Source organism: Anguilla anguilla, chromosome 17 (assembly GCF_013347855.1).
Source record: "Anguilla anguilla isolate fAngAng1 chromosome 17, fAngAng1.pri, whole genome shotgun sequence".
Lineage (NCBI taxonomy): Eukaryota > Metazoa > Chordata > Actinopteri > Anguilliformes > Anguillidae > Anguilla > Anguilla anguilla.
In genome coordinates this window covers 13,119,051-13,135,953 of record NC_049217.1, presented here as the reverse complement: position 1 = coordinate 13,135,953, position 16,903 = coordinate 13,119,051, and the positions used below count along the sequence as shown (strand labels likewise).

The 16,903-nt window shown below is 41.0% G+C and overlaps 1 protein-coding gene across 2 annotated transcripts; it reads left to right on the top strand.

Annotated features, from left to right (window-relative positions):
* Nucleotides 1–324: 324 nt before the first annotated feature.
* Nucleotides 325–6,836, top strand: LOC118216597 (WAP, Kazal, immunoglobulin, Kunitz and NTR domain-containing protein 2-like). Of its 2 annotated transcripts, none has more exons than XM_035397922.1 (3): nucleotides 325–612; nucleotides 2,082–2,212; nucleotides 2,984–6,836. In XM_035397922.1, exons 1-3 carry the CDS (start codon nucleotides 342–344, stop codon nucleotides 4,493–4,495), a joined length of 1,914 nt encoding a protein of 637 aa, XP_035253813.1. In that variant the 5' UTR covers nucleotides 325–341; the 3' UTR covers nucleotides 4,496–6,836. The 2 variants fall into 2 exon arrangements, with proteins under 2 accessions (XP_035253813.1, XP_035253814.1); XM_035397923.1 differs by having other exon boundaries at nucleotides 530–634.
* The last annotated feature ends 10,067 nt before the right edge of the window (nucleotides 6,837–16,903 follow it).

The window sequence follows — 16,903 nt, the reverse complement described above, 5'->3', positions numbered from 1 at the left end:
ATCACTTTAAAGGATAGATTATGTCTTTAATCCATATGTTATTATGGTGTTAGAATTAAGTGGGACAGATATACCCAGGAAACCTGCATGAAGCTCAAACAGAAAACAAATGATTGGTTCGTCAGGGTACAGGATATGTGAATTGCGGGTGTTACAAAATTTTTTTAGGGTATATATCGCTTGTTAAACCCTGTGTCCACAATTAAAACACTTTGGAATGCAGAAATACGAGACCGTAAAGGAGGTTTTTGTTTTGTTTTGTTTTGCCGTGCTTTGGAGCAAGTTCAAAAAGATGGCAAAATCAAAAGGTCAAAGTCAAGGTCTGTTTGCAGACGATACGTATGGCGGAGGCCGGCGCGCTGTCGGGCGCATGGCGGGGGCGCCCATGCTATGCAGGGAATGCGAGAGCTTCTCTTCGCAGGATGAAGGGGAACGGCGGGGCCCTTCTGAACCTAAACAAAATAACTGGTGGGACGTGGAAGCCCCAGAGAGAGAGATTTAATGTTTTGAGGATAATGGGGAACAGGTTGGATCAGCTTGCTGGGTTAATATTGCGCGACCGCCAGCTGCGTCCACATGATCGGCGCAGTTCAGAGTTCGGACTCCGTCTGGGTGGGTGGCTAACCTAGCGAATGTATGTCAAAATATATAACTCCAGAAATCAAACAATGTGCTTTTAACATGTCCTGTGCCATCGTACTGCGAATGCAAGCGAGCGTCACTACTGCCCTATTGTCAGGACGTTTGCGTAACGTGCATAGGCTCTGTTGTGAAATACTGACCTATTCAATTATGTACACAAATACAATGTTTATGAATTTGACAGAACTTATTTTACATAACATGCTTTTACCTGTGCATTTTAAACACGTTCACAGCATTGGCTGTTCACTGGGCTCGGAATGGTGCATTTTAGCACAGTCAGTATTTATACTGGGGTGGTTGTACATATATGAGACATATATGTACAACATACATGTACAAGAGATCTGCCTTTCTATGTCCATTTCCTTATTAACGTTCTCTGATAACTTTCAAGATTATATGGATGAATATATGGTCACTGTGGATGCAACTCCTGTAGAGCTTTGTATATTTCTATTTCATCCAAACGCATGCTTCTTTCATCCCATGATACAAATGTACATACAAGTACTTTAATACAACTTTTTTATTTTAAGGGTTAAATTCTGGCAAATTATCATGAATGGGCAAGAAAGATCATCGACCATTTTCACAGAATGAAATTAGAAATTAAGAATTTAAAATTAAAATCAGGCCGAATTACCGTATATGCTGTCATATTTTGGAGTAACGGGAACCTTGGCAACCACAATTTTCGCTCCATATTAGAAAATTCACTTATATTGGAAGAAACCAATTGTTATATGTAATATTGAGCTTGGAAGAAATTATTCGTAAGAGATCTGTTTTGTAGAATAAAACTAAATGATCATCTCAAAACATTACACGCGGGATGGCACCTGAACGAAGACTGGCGTGACTGGGCTGTCTGACGTCATCATCATGGGAAAATTAGTCCAAGTGTAAAAACAAGGGAAATGACTCTTGAGACATTCACGCATGTGATTCCGCAAACGAAGGGTTAAAACATGTTACAACGCTATAGGAACGAGTCCCTCCCGTTCCTGCCCAATTTCTCGTCTTATGTTTATAAGTCTCAAATCCTGTCAGGTACTCATAGGCAATTCATAACTGTCAACGTGTTCATAATTGGTTTTGGTTGGTCGGAGAGGAGTTGTCGGTATAGTTATTCGAAGTTCAGAGTAAAGTAATAGAGGTATAAATATCGCTCTTAATCTAACATTCAGTGCATTCAGTACCCATCGAACTGAAGGAGTTATACCAACACTCCAAGCTTACAGGAGTGCCTCTCGCTTAATTTTGCTATTATTTTGCACTCCAGAAACATTTGTCGACCGAGTGTGTAGTGGATTTTTTTTCGACATTTTTCTTTCCCGTTTTACGCGGTATCGTCGATATAGCCCTGGAGATGTGGTGGATGCTTTTCCCGCGGTGGATATGGTTCTTAGCTGGACAGTGCTTTGTCTTGCTTCCAGAGAGTGGGGTAAAGGCCATGTCCCTTACAAAAGTTGTGTACTCTCACGCGGGCATGTGTCCGAACGACATGAATCCGAACCTATGGGTGGATGCCATGAGCACCTGTTTGCGAGAGTGCGAGTCTGACCAGGTGAGTCTCTTCGCATCGCAAGATACCACTGAGCAAACAAAATATAAGCTGTCGTTTACAATGATCGTTTGTACATATACCTGTCAAACGTAGGCAACTATCAACTATCCACAGAGATTGTTTGCACATACCTGCCAAACATAATTAAAGGTAATTTTATTTTTCAATTCGAGCAGTAAAATCTGGAACTGTGATATATCTGATGATAAAATTTTCACATTCTTCATCAAATAATGTTCAATTTAATTTAAAGATTAATTAGAATGAATTGAAACCAATTTACTTAAATTTATACATGGTCATTTTTGTGTGGATTACAAACACCACAGTACATTCCTGAACATTTAACCGGGCAATATTGTGATATTGTAAGGCGTGTCTGACAGCTGTGCTTTCATACAGCAGTGAAATGTTTATCAGGTCAAAACTTGAATTTTTGAGTCATATTTTATTTAGACTGTTCCTGTACATTGATATCACACCGAATAATACAACTATTTCTTCATGGAAAAGTATTAAATGCAAAAATTAATAACCAAGAAAAAAGGAAATGGTTCCCATAAAAATAGTAAATACCTAGTATTGTTACATACTGATGTGCTCATCTCCTTAGACCAAAAGTGAGGATTTCCCCTGAAAGTCATTAAGTTGGGAATCTGTGTGTTTATTCATTTCTTAATTTATTCATATAATATCTTATTTTATTTATTCATTTACTTTGAGGGCTAAAAACACTTTAACAACCAATGACAGCACTGCTTTCCACCACAGGACTGCGAGACGTTTGAGAAGTGCTGCCCCAATGTCTGTGGGAACAAGAGCTGCGTGGCGGCGCGCTACGTGGACGTGAAGGGCAAGAAGGGCCCGGTGGGGATGCCGAAGGGGGCCACCTGCGACAAGTTCATGTGCACGCAGCAGGGCTCCGAGTGCGACATCTGGGACGGCCAGCCCGTGTGCAAGTGCCGGGACCGGTGCGAACGCGAGCCCCACTTCACCTGCGCCTCCGACGGCATGACGTACTACAACCTCTGCTACATGGACGCCGAGGCCTGCTCCAAGGGCATCTCCCTCACCGTGGTCACCTGCAGGTACCACCACACCTGGCCCCACACCAGTCCCGTTCCTCCGGAGACCACCGTCCACCCCACCACCGCCCTCCTGGAGACCACGCCCCTGGACGCCCTCCCTCCCACGGTGGCCGGAAGCCCCGCCCACCAGTCGGTGCTGGTGGGCGAAACGGCCAGCTTCCTGTGCGAGGTGACAGGGAGGCCGGCTCCCGAGATCACCTGGGAGAAGCAGGTGGAGGGACAGGAGAACACGGTCATGCGGCCCAACCATGTGCGCGGGAACGTCGTGGTCACCAACATGGCTCAGCTGGTCATCTACAACGCTCAGCCACAGGACGCCGGTATCTACACCTGCACCGCCAGAAACTCCCGTGGCACCGCCCAGGCCCACTTCCCGCTGTCCGTGGTCAAGCAGGAGCCGATCAAAGGAGAAGACCTCACCAACTCCACCGGCTTCCCGTCCGACGAGTGCCTGAAGCCGCCGGATAGCCAGAACTGCGGGGTGGAGAACACCAGCTGGTACTACGAGGCCAAGAAGAACAACTGCTTCACCTTCAGCTATGGCAACTGCGACGGCAACCGCAACCACTTCCACACCTATGAGGCCTGCATGCGTGCCTGTGGCCTGGAGGTGGGCGGGGCCTGCAGCCTGCCCAGCCTGCAGGGCCCGTGCAAGGCGTACGAGCCCCGCTGGGCCTATAGCCTCGCCCTGCGCGCCTGCCAGTCCTTCATCTACGGCGGCTGCGGCGGCAACGATAACAACTTCGAGAGCAAGGAGGCCTGCGAGGAGAGCTGCCCCTTCCCGCGGAGCCAGGACTGCAAGGCCTGCAAACCACGGCAGAAGATGGTCAACAGCTTCTGCAAGAGCGACTTTGTCATCCTGGGCCGCATGACGGAGCTCACGGAGGACCAGGACTCGGGCCACGCCCTGGTCACCGTGGAGGAGATCCTGAAGGACGAGAAGATGGGCCTCAAGTTCTTCGGCCAGGAGCCCCTGGAGGTCACCCTGCTGAACATGGACTGGAACTGCCCTTGCCCCAATGTCACCAGCACCGGCAGCCAGATGATCATCATGGGCGACGTCCACAATGGCATGGCCGTCCTGCAGCCCGACAGCTACGTGGGCGTGTCCAGCGCCCGCCGCCTACGCAAACTCCGCGAGGTCGTCCACAAGAAGACCTGCGACCTCCTCAAAGAATTTCCCAGCATGCAGTAGCCCTGCCTCCCGCAACCACCTGAAAGGGTTTGCCAGCATTCCCAGCATAGTGGTTGAATTTGAAAAAATTAGTTTTAAAACTAGCTATATGTATATCTTATATATTCTTTCATTTTCTGAAAGAGGTATCAGCTTTCCTAGTCCTCAATTAAAATGAACGAAAAAACAATTTATGAAGAATATGCAACATTTAGCGGTCATAGGCCCTGTCCGGAGGGGATTAGTATTGCAGGACAACTTGGTAATGTATTTTTTTTGTCTCTGCACATCAGTGATTTCAATGGGCGATCTGCACAGAAAAAGCCTTTCCCCTTATTACTCCCTGAGATTACTGAGGGGCATCTGTTTGGCTGTTCCTGGATGTGTTCGTCACACATTCCCGCCTACCAGGAAAAAAAAAAAAACACAACACAGCGCACGTGTAACGTTATGCAACTAAAAGAAAAACAGAAGTTAATATTAATATTTAATATTTGTAAGACATGCCAAAAAATACATGAAAAATATATATAAGCAAAATATATTAAATGCAAAGCCGGAAATGGAAAGTATTATAAAATTTTACCACCCAAAGTAGTTGTAATTTGCATCAAATACTGACACGTTGATCCAGATGGTGAATTATCAGGGGGCCTCTTTAAAAAAATAAAAAAAGGAATAATTTTTTGTGTGCCTGGTCGTTCAGGGCGTGAATAAAATCATGGAATTACGCAGGCAAAAATTACTTTACCTGACTTCCCCTAGTGAAACTAACCCCTTCCGAACAGTGCTATATTCCATTCAGTATATTTTATAATCTGTGGTTCTTGATTTTTTTTTATGTTTCCACGACAAACAATAGGTATGCAAAGCAATAGAACAACAACAATCAATGATTTGTTAATAATAAGCAATTGTACTGCAAATTGTATTAGAATATAGGCATAAGTAGTTGTAGCTCACAGTCAATTTTGTCATTCAAATATATAAACAGGTAAGTGATACAACCCGTAAGAACCAATACCATCAACTACAATCAAGATTTTCTCATAACTATGTCTTTTTTTGTGATAGTGGAGTATATTGTTTCTGTATTAATGTACACATGTATAGCAAATAAGAAAATGTGATTATTTCCCCAATTTTCTGAAATCAGCCCCTGCTCTACTTCAGCACCTAAGAATGATGAAAACATGAATTTGATGGCAGAAACTATCAAATGGTGTTTTCAGGGGTGCAGACAGTATCCCCTGAAGTGTATTCTCTTGTCATGTTGGCTCATTGGTACATTATTAATGGAGTGTGCCAGGAAAAGCCTGGCTTTATGAACGTTTGTACGTGATTGGCTGCACAGTCTCTTACATTCCATTCCCTAGGTTGTTGACGCAAATGAGAATTACATTCTCCGTTATTTAACATTACCTGGTTAAATAAGGGATTTAATTCTCAGTCTACCTGGTTAAATCAAGGTGAGATAATTAAATTCTCAGTTAGACTACCAGGTTAAAAAAAGTTCTGGTTTTTTTTTTAAACTCTGAACTTTCCCACTACAAAGCCTGAAGGTTTCAGTCATGTTCTGCTGTTCAGCAATGGGACAGACAGGGGTGTGTATTGTACAAAATATGTCAGCTGTAACTCATTATCATGTGAAAGCTGGGCCTAGCCTCTGTCCGACTGAACAGTATGTTTTGTAGAGCAGAGTTTGCTTTCATAGGATGTCATCTGGGCGAGCAGGAGGGGGTCACATAACATTTTCAACATTGAAACCATAAAGCAATTCTAATCCACCCTCTCTTCATTCATCAAACTGGCTCCAGGTTATAGCACAAAGTGCATTTTCCACTGAGTTGCAAAATTATAACTTAAAATTACTAAATTATAACAGCATGTAGACCATTAATTATACCATTTGGTTTGTTAAAAAGGAAAAAACAGGTTTGATCTTGTGAATGAATATATCTTAGTTTATCTTAAACTGATCTGTGAACTATTTTCATTACCATTTTCTTTGCATATGTGAAACGGCCTGCTGTTTTTCAGGTTCCATTTTAAACCTGTTGTTGCACCTTGGCATTGATGATATCGGTTGCTAAAGTGTAACTGTGGTCACCATGGAGATGAAATGCAGTATCCATTATGTAATATATTCCAAATCAGTGTTACCAAGTGTACTTAAAATATAATTCCTTCCCTGAAAATGCAGTTATTTGAGACCATAAGAATCAAATGGAAGGACCTGATCATTCTACTATAAATGAAATGCATCTCTATTTTTATCTACCCCTGGAATTAAATTTTTATATTTATTGTATTTTTCTCTCCTTCTTGCTGCTGTAAGTTGAATAAAGAAATCCTGAATGTGTTTCAGTCCACAAATTTATTCATCCAAATAATAATGGTGCCATAAACGCTTTTTTTTTGTTCAATTATGTTTGATGCATTTACAGAGGGTGCATTGCCCTTGTGAAACAAATCATGGAAGACCTTTTTCTGCTGATGACGCAGTACTTATGCATTAAAAAAGCTCACCTAGGGTTGTCCTCTATGCTCTATTAATAGGTACATTTATGGTATCCTCAGCTCCTTTCATGTACATTGTGTGTGGACTCCTGACAGCACCAAAGCCCCCACTCACACTCACACGCACGTGCACACACACATGCACGTGCACTCACACGTGTGCACACACACACACACACACATACACATGCACACACGTGTGTGCACATACGCATACACACACATGCACACGTGCGCACGCACACATGCATGCATACACATGCACACACGCACACGTGCACACACACATGCATACACATGCACACACACACACGCATGCACATGCACACATATGCATGCGTGCACGCACATACACAGACACACACGCACACATACACATGCACACACACGCGCACACACCCTCAAAATGATGCGCATGTACTCCTCAGATTAATTGTAAAGGTCTGAAGAAGGTCACATTCCTGCTTATCTTGGTGGGGTGGGGCTTGTCTAAGAGCCACAGGCAGAAAGAACAACACCCCTGCCAAGCTAACACCCCAAACACAGCCAATGCCCTTGAATGATTCGTTTAACATAAAACTAAATAGAACACTAAACAAATAAATGCCAGGCTAACATACATTAGAGTTTTTTATGCATTAACATGTTTTTTAATATTCTGAACACCACAGACTGTATAAAACCGACTGCCATGCCTGATTGGATGTCAGACATCCCTTAGACTTCATATATACTCAACATCAGTGCCAATACACAGTACACCATAGTCCCCACTCTGATTTCACACTTGATTAATCAGTCCGATTACACAAGTACCTCTTAACAGTTATTCAGGGACACCGAAAGCAGCACTTTCCCAAGAGTCCGAGAGGCTGTTCAGAATGACTGAAAGAGCAGTACGTAGATGTTTCATTCTATTTAAGGCCTGCAAATTGCAATTCTTTCACAGCAAGTGTATGTACATGCATGTACATGTACGATAAACAACCGCTGGCACTTGCGATCTAATTGACCGATTTAATTGGCCAAGGCTTGATAACTCCAGAAACATATGAAGAAAGCACACAGAAAAAAAGTATATTTTCTTTGTCTGTTCTGGGAGAGTAAGGAATGAGGTTACTGCTCAGACACTGACCTCTAGTGGAAAAACCCAGCAGTCAGAAAGCCTTTGACTGAAACCCTTTCCAAATTCACCGCAACGGCATGGAAACCCTATTTATCTGACACGGCACCAATATGTTGATTTAAAAAAGGAATTAAACAACCTTCTTTATTATTACAGCACATTATTTATAAGTAGATTTTTAAGTCACAAGATGACTGTCGTCATCATCAAATTGCATTTAGTATAGTCACAAAGTTGCTATGAAAAAATATCATTATATATGATTGTATAATCATGTTAAATAGTATGCAATTGCAATTTTTGTATCCAACTGTTTAGTGTTACACTGCACTGTATTGTGAAAATGTATTAAAAAGTTACAATGCCTCCAGTCCTATTGACAATTTTCATGAATGGCAAAGATTACCCTTATGGCAATCAGTCACCTATATAACAAGGGAAAGGAGTATGATATATTGATTATTTTTGTGATTTGAATCCGCAGCAATAGGTGAGTACAACAGAACAAAATAATCAGGCCATGATTTACATATTAAACCAAATCATTCCACTAGATGTCAGTGCTGTGTTATAGTTTAACTACAATCTTTCTTTGGCATTAACTGTCATTTTGCATTTTGAAAAGTCATACATTTCCATCACAGAGACATAAAACCAACATAATTGCCTACATTACTTCTCATCAAACAACATATAGCCCATAACTGTTCCGTGATGAATACTTGGACCCCTTAATTGCTTCTTGCAGCAATATATTCATTTCATTATTTATTTATTTTTTTTGGTTCAGTAAGATGTAAATTAGTGAATTCATGTCCGCGTGCAACTTTAAATGATGTTATTTCACGTATGTTGCACTGCTTTGAAAATTAGCTGCAGTGGAAATCTACAGTATTGTATCCTAAAAGAGCATGCAATATTGCTTTTTGTTGATTGTTATATATTAGAGAATTATAATAATATTATTGTTAAATATTAGAGGAACACTGATCAACTAATATGTGAGAGGTGGCTGCTGGGTGGCTCATCCTGTTAAGGCACTGTTCTAGTGCATGGATGAGAACCAAATCAAGGTATCTGGCATCAAATCAAGAGCTGATTGCCGGCCTACAGCCCTGCAGGGCAATACACAAATTGCCTCGTGTCGCCCGGGATGGGAGGGCGTCAGTCGGCCAGGATGTGCATCACTAGTTAATCAGGTGAGAGGCGGTTTTTCTGCTGAAATGTAGATGAAGTATCTTGCTCCAACTCAGGCCAGCAAGGCCTACTTGCCAACTGTGGCACGGTATGAAGCACAGCTACCATAGCGTGCTTCGGAAGAGCACACATGCTAACCTTCACTCTCCTGAATCAACATCGACATTTTTAAAAAGAAATGCTTTTCTTTTTCTTTTTAAAAAGAAAAAGAAAATAAATCTGTTTTCTTAGTTAAGGTAGCTATTCATGCACTAAAAGAAACAGAATTGCGAATAACAGCCAATGGAGACACTTGCCTTTGGATGACTTATTCATTTTTGTAATATTTCCCAGCTGAGAAAAAATTCCTATACCCCAGAGACACTGAGCAGACATTATTGTTTGTTCATTACTGTGATATGAGTTTGGTGAAAGGCCAGCTCTGTATGATAAAATCCCTTCCCTTAGAAAGACTATGTGGCACAACCTCTGTTCCACTCAATAAAACATATTATTATTATTACTATTATTATTATTCTGAAGACACTGGATCCTGATGAAGTTTATCCATGCATTCTCTCACCTCACTCAAAATAAGAGATAGGGACTTTGTATTCCGCTGAAAAAGCAGTTACCCATGTTTTTTAATGTTTTTCAAGAACTTTTAGTTTTTTGCCTTTTTTAGTCAAGCTATGCTCATGCAGTGGCCAGTATAACCTTGAGTTTATATGAGGACACCTTAGGATAATCTGTCCAGGTGGGGATGAGCACAAATGTTTGTTTTAGGAGACAAAAGAACAAAAGGTCACTACAGGTCATATTGTTTTGATGGCAAAGAGTGTCCTACAGTGACCCTTTTTCTATCTCATACTAACTTGTGCTGATGAAAACTAGCCTTTTGGCTAACTCGGGTACATTTACATTTGTTTAAATGTTGATTAATGTACATTGTCCCTTTTTCAAATAAAGAAATAAATAAATAAATCTTCTGCAGCTGGGTGAAAGCTTACGACGTTACCATTCAAGTGTATGTGTTTATTTACTTGAACATTAAATGCCTGAAAGACTTTCTAAAACACTTCCTTTACCTCAAACTCTGGCTATTTTCTTATTAAATATTAAAAAGCATATTTTTAACATAATGATGAGAACAGGCCATTCAGCCCAACAATGCTCGCCATTTTCCTACCACTAAAGTGCACCTAATGCTTGGTTTACCTACAACCTAGATAGTATCTAGCACCAGATCAAGCCTAATCTTGAAACCCTCGGAGTTTCTCGCTCTACTACATGACCTGGCAAGCTAATTCCACACAGTAACTACTCTTCGTGTGAAAAAACACCTCCTAACATCTGTGCAGAGTTTACCTTTTGCTAATTTCCACTTATGCCCCCTCGTTCTAACAGAACTCCTCCTGAAGAATCTCTTGTAATTCACTTTGTTAATCCCTTTTATGAATTCCAAAGCCTCAGTCTAATCGCCTCCAAGTCTCCTTTTACTAAGCTTGAAGAGAATAAGCATCTTAAATCTTTCTTCATAACTTTCATACCAGGAACCAATTTTGTTGCCCTTCTTTGAACCTTTACCAGTGCCTCTATATCTTTCTTGTAAAATGGTCCCCAGAACTACACACAGTACACTAAGTGCGGTCTGACAAAGTTATTATATAGTATAAGTATCCTTGGACTTATAGTCAATACGTTTGGTTATTTATCTGTCACACGCCAGCGTGACACCCCTGGGAGGGAGATGCGGCAGTGCCGGGGAACACCATTGGTTGCCGCATGGAACCCTCACGGGTTCCAAGCAAAAACAATAAGCTACAACAACAAGCAAAAATAACAAAGACAAAATAAAGTAAAACGGCGCAACCACTTTCTCGTGAGCTGCCTGTAACTGGCCAGCTTTTCAGCTGGTGCCAGCTCCTCCAGCACCCCAGCTGAGGATTCATTTTCCTGACTTTTATGCTCGAACAAAAACTCCAGAACAAAACGAAAATCATAAACATGCTGTCGGTGTGAGCTCCCGGTCTCGGCCCCAAGTGTAGAGAGCAGCACACCTTTAAGCACCTGGGCTGATTAGTCAACACAACCCAGGTGCATGTGCTCTCTCTACCAGCCGGCACAGCAGATACCAATCCGCCTCTCAGGCAGACCGAATGCTACAATATCCCAGCGTCCTGCTGGCCTTTTTTACTGCTACAGCACAGTGCCTAGAACTAGAAAGGCTTTGGTCAACCACTACGCTCAGATCTTTTTCAAATCGAACACATTCCAATTTTGTTATGTTTTTACTTCCTACAAGTCCCACATGTACATTTAGATATATTGAATTTAATTTACCAGGTTCCTGCCCACTTCTGTATTTTAAATCTTCTTGGATTACTATAGTAGAACTGTTAGCTGAAGTTTGTATCATCTGAAAATTTAACTAATGCATTTTCAATGTCTCTGTCAAGTTCATTTATATAAATGAGAAAGAGCAGTGGTCCCAGCACCAATCCTTGTCCCACTCCACTTCCCACAATACTCTGTTCAGATACAGTACTACTACAGATGCAGTGTTCTACCCTGTAGCCAGTCCCAAACCCACTCTGAAATACCTCCTGTAATTCCTACAGCCTTCATTTTGATAATGAGTCTCATTTGATACCTTATCAAATGTTTTTTTTGAAAATCTAAGTATATATGACTTAAATTGTGGAATTAAAAAAAAAAAAGTTTTAATGTATGCCAGTGCCTTCATCGACATCGACTCATATATACAGTATGTATGAGAAGTACACTTTGGTTTTAATCCATTTAATTCACAAAGAATATTTTTCTTAATGATTGATGTAATTTTCTAGAATATGTGTGTAATTGTTTAATTGCAATCTTTATTAGATAATGATGTCATAGATAACTTTGAGACATGCACAGTGATCTCTATCTGAAGTGATGTATAAGTATACATCCTTGCATGGATGATAAAGATTCAGAGATGAGAAATGATGGAAGACCTTTATGGAGAGTGACCATTTTTAATCTACTTATGAATATTACAACTCAAAGGCATATAAATAAGTACTGCATGTAGAAGACAAAAGTTTTAACCAGTTTCTTTTGTATTTAAAATAAACAGAGTTCATATATATTTTTAATAATTTATTTTCTTCTGCAACGTGTTCAAAATGTGTTGCAGGCACTGGTAGGCAACATTATGCGATGGTTGGGGTGTTGGTGACATCTTTAAGGGTCTGATCAAATACAGTGCTTGCAAACAATCATTGTAACTTCTTGTCCCAGTAGATTCCCGGTTATCCGATTTATAAAATGTATTGGCTACATTGTGCTATTCTAAGGACCTCTTCTAAGTGCCTCCAAAATCCCAGCGGTGCACAAACCTCCAAAGGACTGAGCTGCCTTTTATTAGACAGAGAAATACCTAATTCCTCAATATCAGCCTGCAATAGTAGACTGTGAATGTGACCTTTTTTCCTTTTTGTTTTCTTTTCAGAAAACTAGAAACAATCAAGCACATAAATACATGAGAAACAGCCTTTTAAATCCACCTATAGGAAGCTGCATCCACACTGCTTCCTTTGAATCAGACTGCAGCCTTAAAGCTCTGCACCACTCTCTTAGGTATAATGAGAGAGAGGGAGGGTGTTCTCACCTTTGATTGGCTGGCCAGGGTCTATTTTCCTGGTGGACCCTCCCACTGTCAGCAGGGTGTTTTCCCTTGCTAGGCTGTTGACGTCATCTCTGGTGTTTCCATGGCGCATGAGGCCACTTCCCTCAGAGAAATTGTCGCTGCATCACCATATTTAACTCATTCATTGTTTCAATCTAGCGGTTCACACAAAGTGCTGTTGTCATGGCGCTCACATGGAGCACAGGGTGTATAGATACAGCAGGTGCCTCAACAGTGAGCAGGAAAATCCAAAAAGATGGTGAGGACTGCCCCAAAATCAACGTCTCAGTTTCCTTACATGGAACATTTAACACATTACAAAGAACTGTTTGTTTATGCCAAAATATCAAATCAATAAAAGTTTATGTGCATGTTTGCTGTAGGTGTTCATGTGTGGTGGTCTCTCCTGACAGCACATCTCTTCACCCACCTAAAATATTGATACTCTACTTTGAAGGTCCTTCTCTCACTTTTTAAAAATATAAAGAAGTTAAAAAATATTTCAAATAGGAGATACATAATAACCTGTAAATCACCATTGTAACAGGAGCAAATGCTATTACACAGTCTGATATACAGGCTCATAGAAGTTTCAGGGTATTACAGGTTAATGTACAGACTCGCATACAGGCTAGGGGACACTACAATCAAATATAGTCTGATACATGCTAATAGGAGCTAAGGGCTAAGACAGGCTAACAGGAGAAACAGGCTAATATACATTCTGATATACAGGCTAATAGGAACTACAGGCAAAAATACAGTATGTTAAACAGGCTAATAGGGACTACAGGCTAAAATAGTCTAATATACACGCTAATAGGAGCCACAGGAAAATATACAGGAAATAAACTGCAGTGGAATAAGTCCTGTTAATGTGTAGGGAAGAGCTTATTTGTTCTAGTTTGTAATAAATACTGCAGAAAGGAACTGGTGGGACAGTGTCAATCCCCTTCCCAGGAAACTCTGTGTGTGTGTGAGTGTGTGTGTGTGTGCGCGTCAGTGTGTGTATGTGTGTGTGCAGGGAATGTTTATACCATGGGATAATGGTCTTAAGGTCCACAGTAGTCATGCATTCAAAGCTGTCTGTCACAGGTAGAACAGGTAAACCCTGATTGACTGCAAACAGCAAAAAGTCAGAGCAGACGTGGCTGGATGAGTGTGCTCTCCTGCAACTACTGCTCAAAACTCTGGCCACCAGAATGTGCAGGTATTAGCCTAGCCTGCAATGCTCACTTTTTTTAAGGCACTGTTGCATTGCTCTGATGTTGCATCGCATTAATGCTATGACATGCAAGGACCTACTGCAGTAAGGCAGGGCATTCAGCCCATGTCTAGAGAGTATCCAATACTGCATCAAGCCTGTACTTGAACATCCCAAGGGCCACAGCCTCAGTTTCATGATCTGGGAAGCTGTTCCACACGTTAACAGCTTTCTGTGGGAAAAACTTACCTCTAGCATTAGTGAGAAAATTATCTTTACCTAATTTTGATCTGTGCACATTTTTTGCTTACAGAACCCGACTTCAAATATTTCTGCAATTCATTTTGTAATAAAACAAACACACACACACACACACACACACATACACACACACAAACATACACATACACACACTTGAATCAATTCTTTACAAAGAGTCAGGTCAGCCAGTCACTCCCAGAATGTTTCCTGGTGCCTATTTTATTACAATGGAAAGACTTCTACTCAGCCACATATGTACAACTGCACAGACATGTTTAACTTTCAGCCATTATATGCAATTCCTAAAAAAGTGCTCAGCTGTCACATTCCAAAAACAGCTGTCAAGTGCATAAACAGTGCCTGCTCACATCTTCTCTGTCAATCTTCAGACAGGTTATGTACAGTCAAATGTAGCTTTTCAAATCGATAATAGTATTGATAACTCCATCTCGCTATAGTCGCTCCCTTTATTTTGCACAACATAAAAAACAAAATTAACAATGCTACCTTGATTGTATTTCACCTTCTCCACCTTCAATGTCACAAAATATGATGTAGGTTATCAATTCGAAAATTGGTTTAAAAAGAGGGATGTGTGGCAAATAGTATGCAATTAGATATTTTAGGGCTTATTTCTTTCCTTTATTTCAATAAAATTTATGTTTTTTAACATTGCGAATCATAAAATAGGACATCTTCCATCTGGCTGGAGTTTACCGTTTTTTTTTTAAATATCTAGTGCTTCCCCCCCCTAAATAATTATTTTAAGGTTAGAGTAGTTCATTACTTTACACCGTGCTGAAGGTAATAACAGTAGACATGAGAACGTTCTATAATATTATAATATTCTAATATAATATTGTCATGACAACTGAGCCAGCACTGGGGTCAAAGTTCAACACAATTCAAGTCTTAGCGATGGACACAAGGATAGCAACGAAGACAAATAGTCCGTCGCTTTACATAAACTGAAAACTAAAGTAGTTGCGACCGACGATCAAATGTAATCCCGGTGGCAAAGACATCGCCTAACTGTAAACTGCCCTCAAGAAGACGCTTAACTAGTTACACCGCTTACATCAACACCTAAGAAAAAACGGATCGAAGTGTGTTCGCCAATACGCACATTTGTATGACTCTTCGCGTCTGGACAGACAAACGAAAAACAGAAGTCGTTGAATTATTGGATAAAATTCCACCCTCGACGGAGCTTTTCGCCCCACATCCGAGTATAACTACGGTGGGAAAGGTATGAACAACAACACTGTCCGACATAGTCGAACAACGCGTTGTATGAGCCAGTTTGAATGAAGCATCAGTCGTCGGAAAACTCAAGATGGCGAGATGGCCTGTTACTTGTTGCAACCAAAGACTGTAAAGGTTGCAACTGATACTTGCCACAAGTCTAAATTTGCGCAACAAATGTAGCGTTCAGCTGTGGATACACATAGTTGGAAAAATTGCTTGCATGGTCAAAACAGCATTAAATTAAAATAGTTTTTTTTACCTTGAACGGTGGGATTTGGTTAGGTTCAGGCATCCATGTTTGTATGCTCGTCACTTCCAATTTTTTTGCCGCGGACTAGTAGCAGTACCGGATGGCCTATAATGGAGCTTTCAGAAAAATATCCAATTCCTAGTCATAATTTCAAATTGGATGTTGACGTGGACGTATTTATTAGTCGGAAGATACAGTAAATACAGTGTACAGTATTCACAAAGATTTCCCCTTACTAGCCTTGGTACTTAGTATTGGAAAAGAAAATTAGTTGCACTGCCCAAAAACCTGCACCCACCATCAACCCAAGATTGGACACCCTTGCTCGAAAGATGCCTTTCAAACAGCAGCATATTGGTTCTCAGTGCAACAGGTGCTATACGTACTTGTCCAATCAGTGAATTTAAGAAACTAGAGAGAAGTAACAATTAGCATGAAAAACCTGTGCATCCCAAGTGGCCTGCAGAGCCACAACAATCATATCCATTTTTGAATTAGGAATGAAAAGTGCTTTGTAATAGCCCAAGGAAGTAGGATATAAATAGTTGTTATTGTTATACTGTCAGATTGGGTGCTTTAAATAGTGCCACCCCCACCCCGCGGTCACGTTACAGCAATGATGCAGAACTGTGATATTCTAGCAGACGACCTCATGCTGGCTGCTTGCCATAGCCTTTACGTTATCCGTTTATATGGTTGGAGATTTAAAGGCAATTCTGCTTCAGACCTGCACTGTACCAGCCAGCACATTCCGCGGTGACTAATGTGGAGATGAGACCGTGCGCACACCCAGTTTTCACCAGGCACATTTACCATCCCCCCTCACACCCCAAAATATCTCAAGGTCACAAATAAAAACTACCAATGTGTGCAATATGCGCTTAAATAATGTAATACAAAAACATGCATTTGCACTCAAGACACACACACACACACACACAAAGGAAACAAAACACTTTGAAAACTAC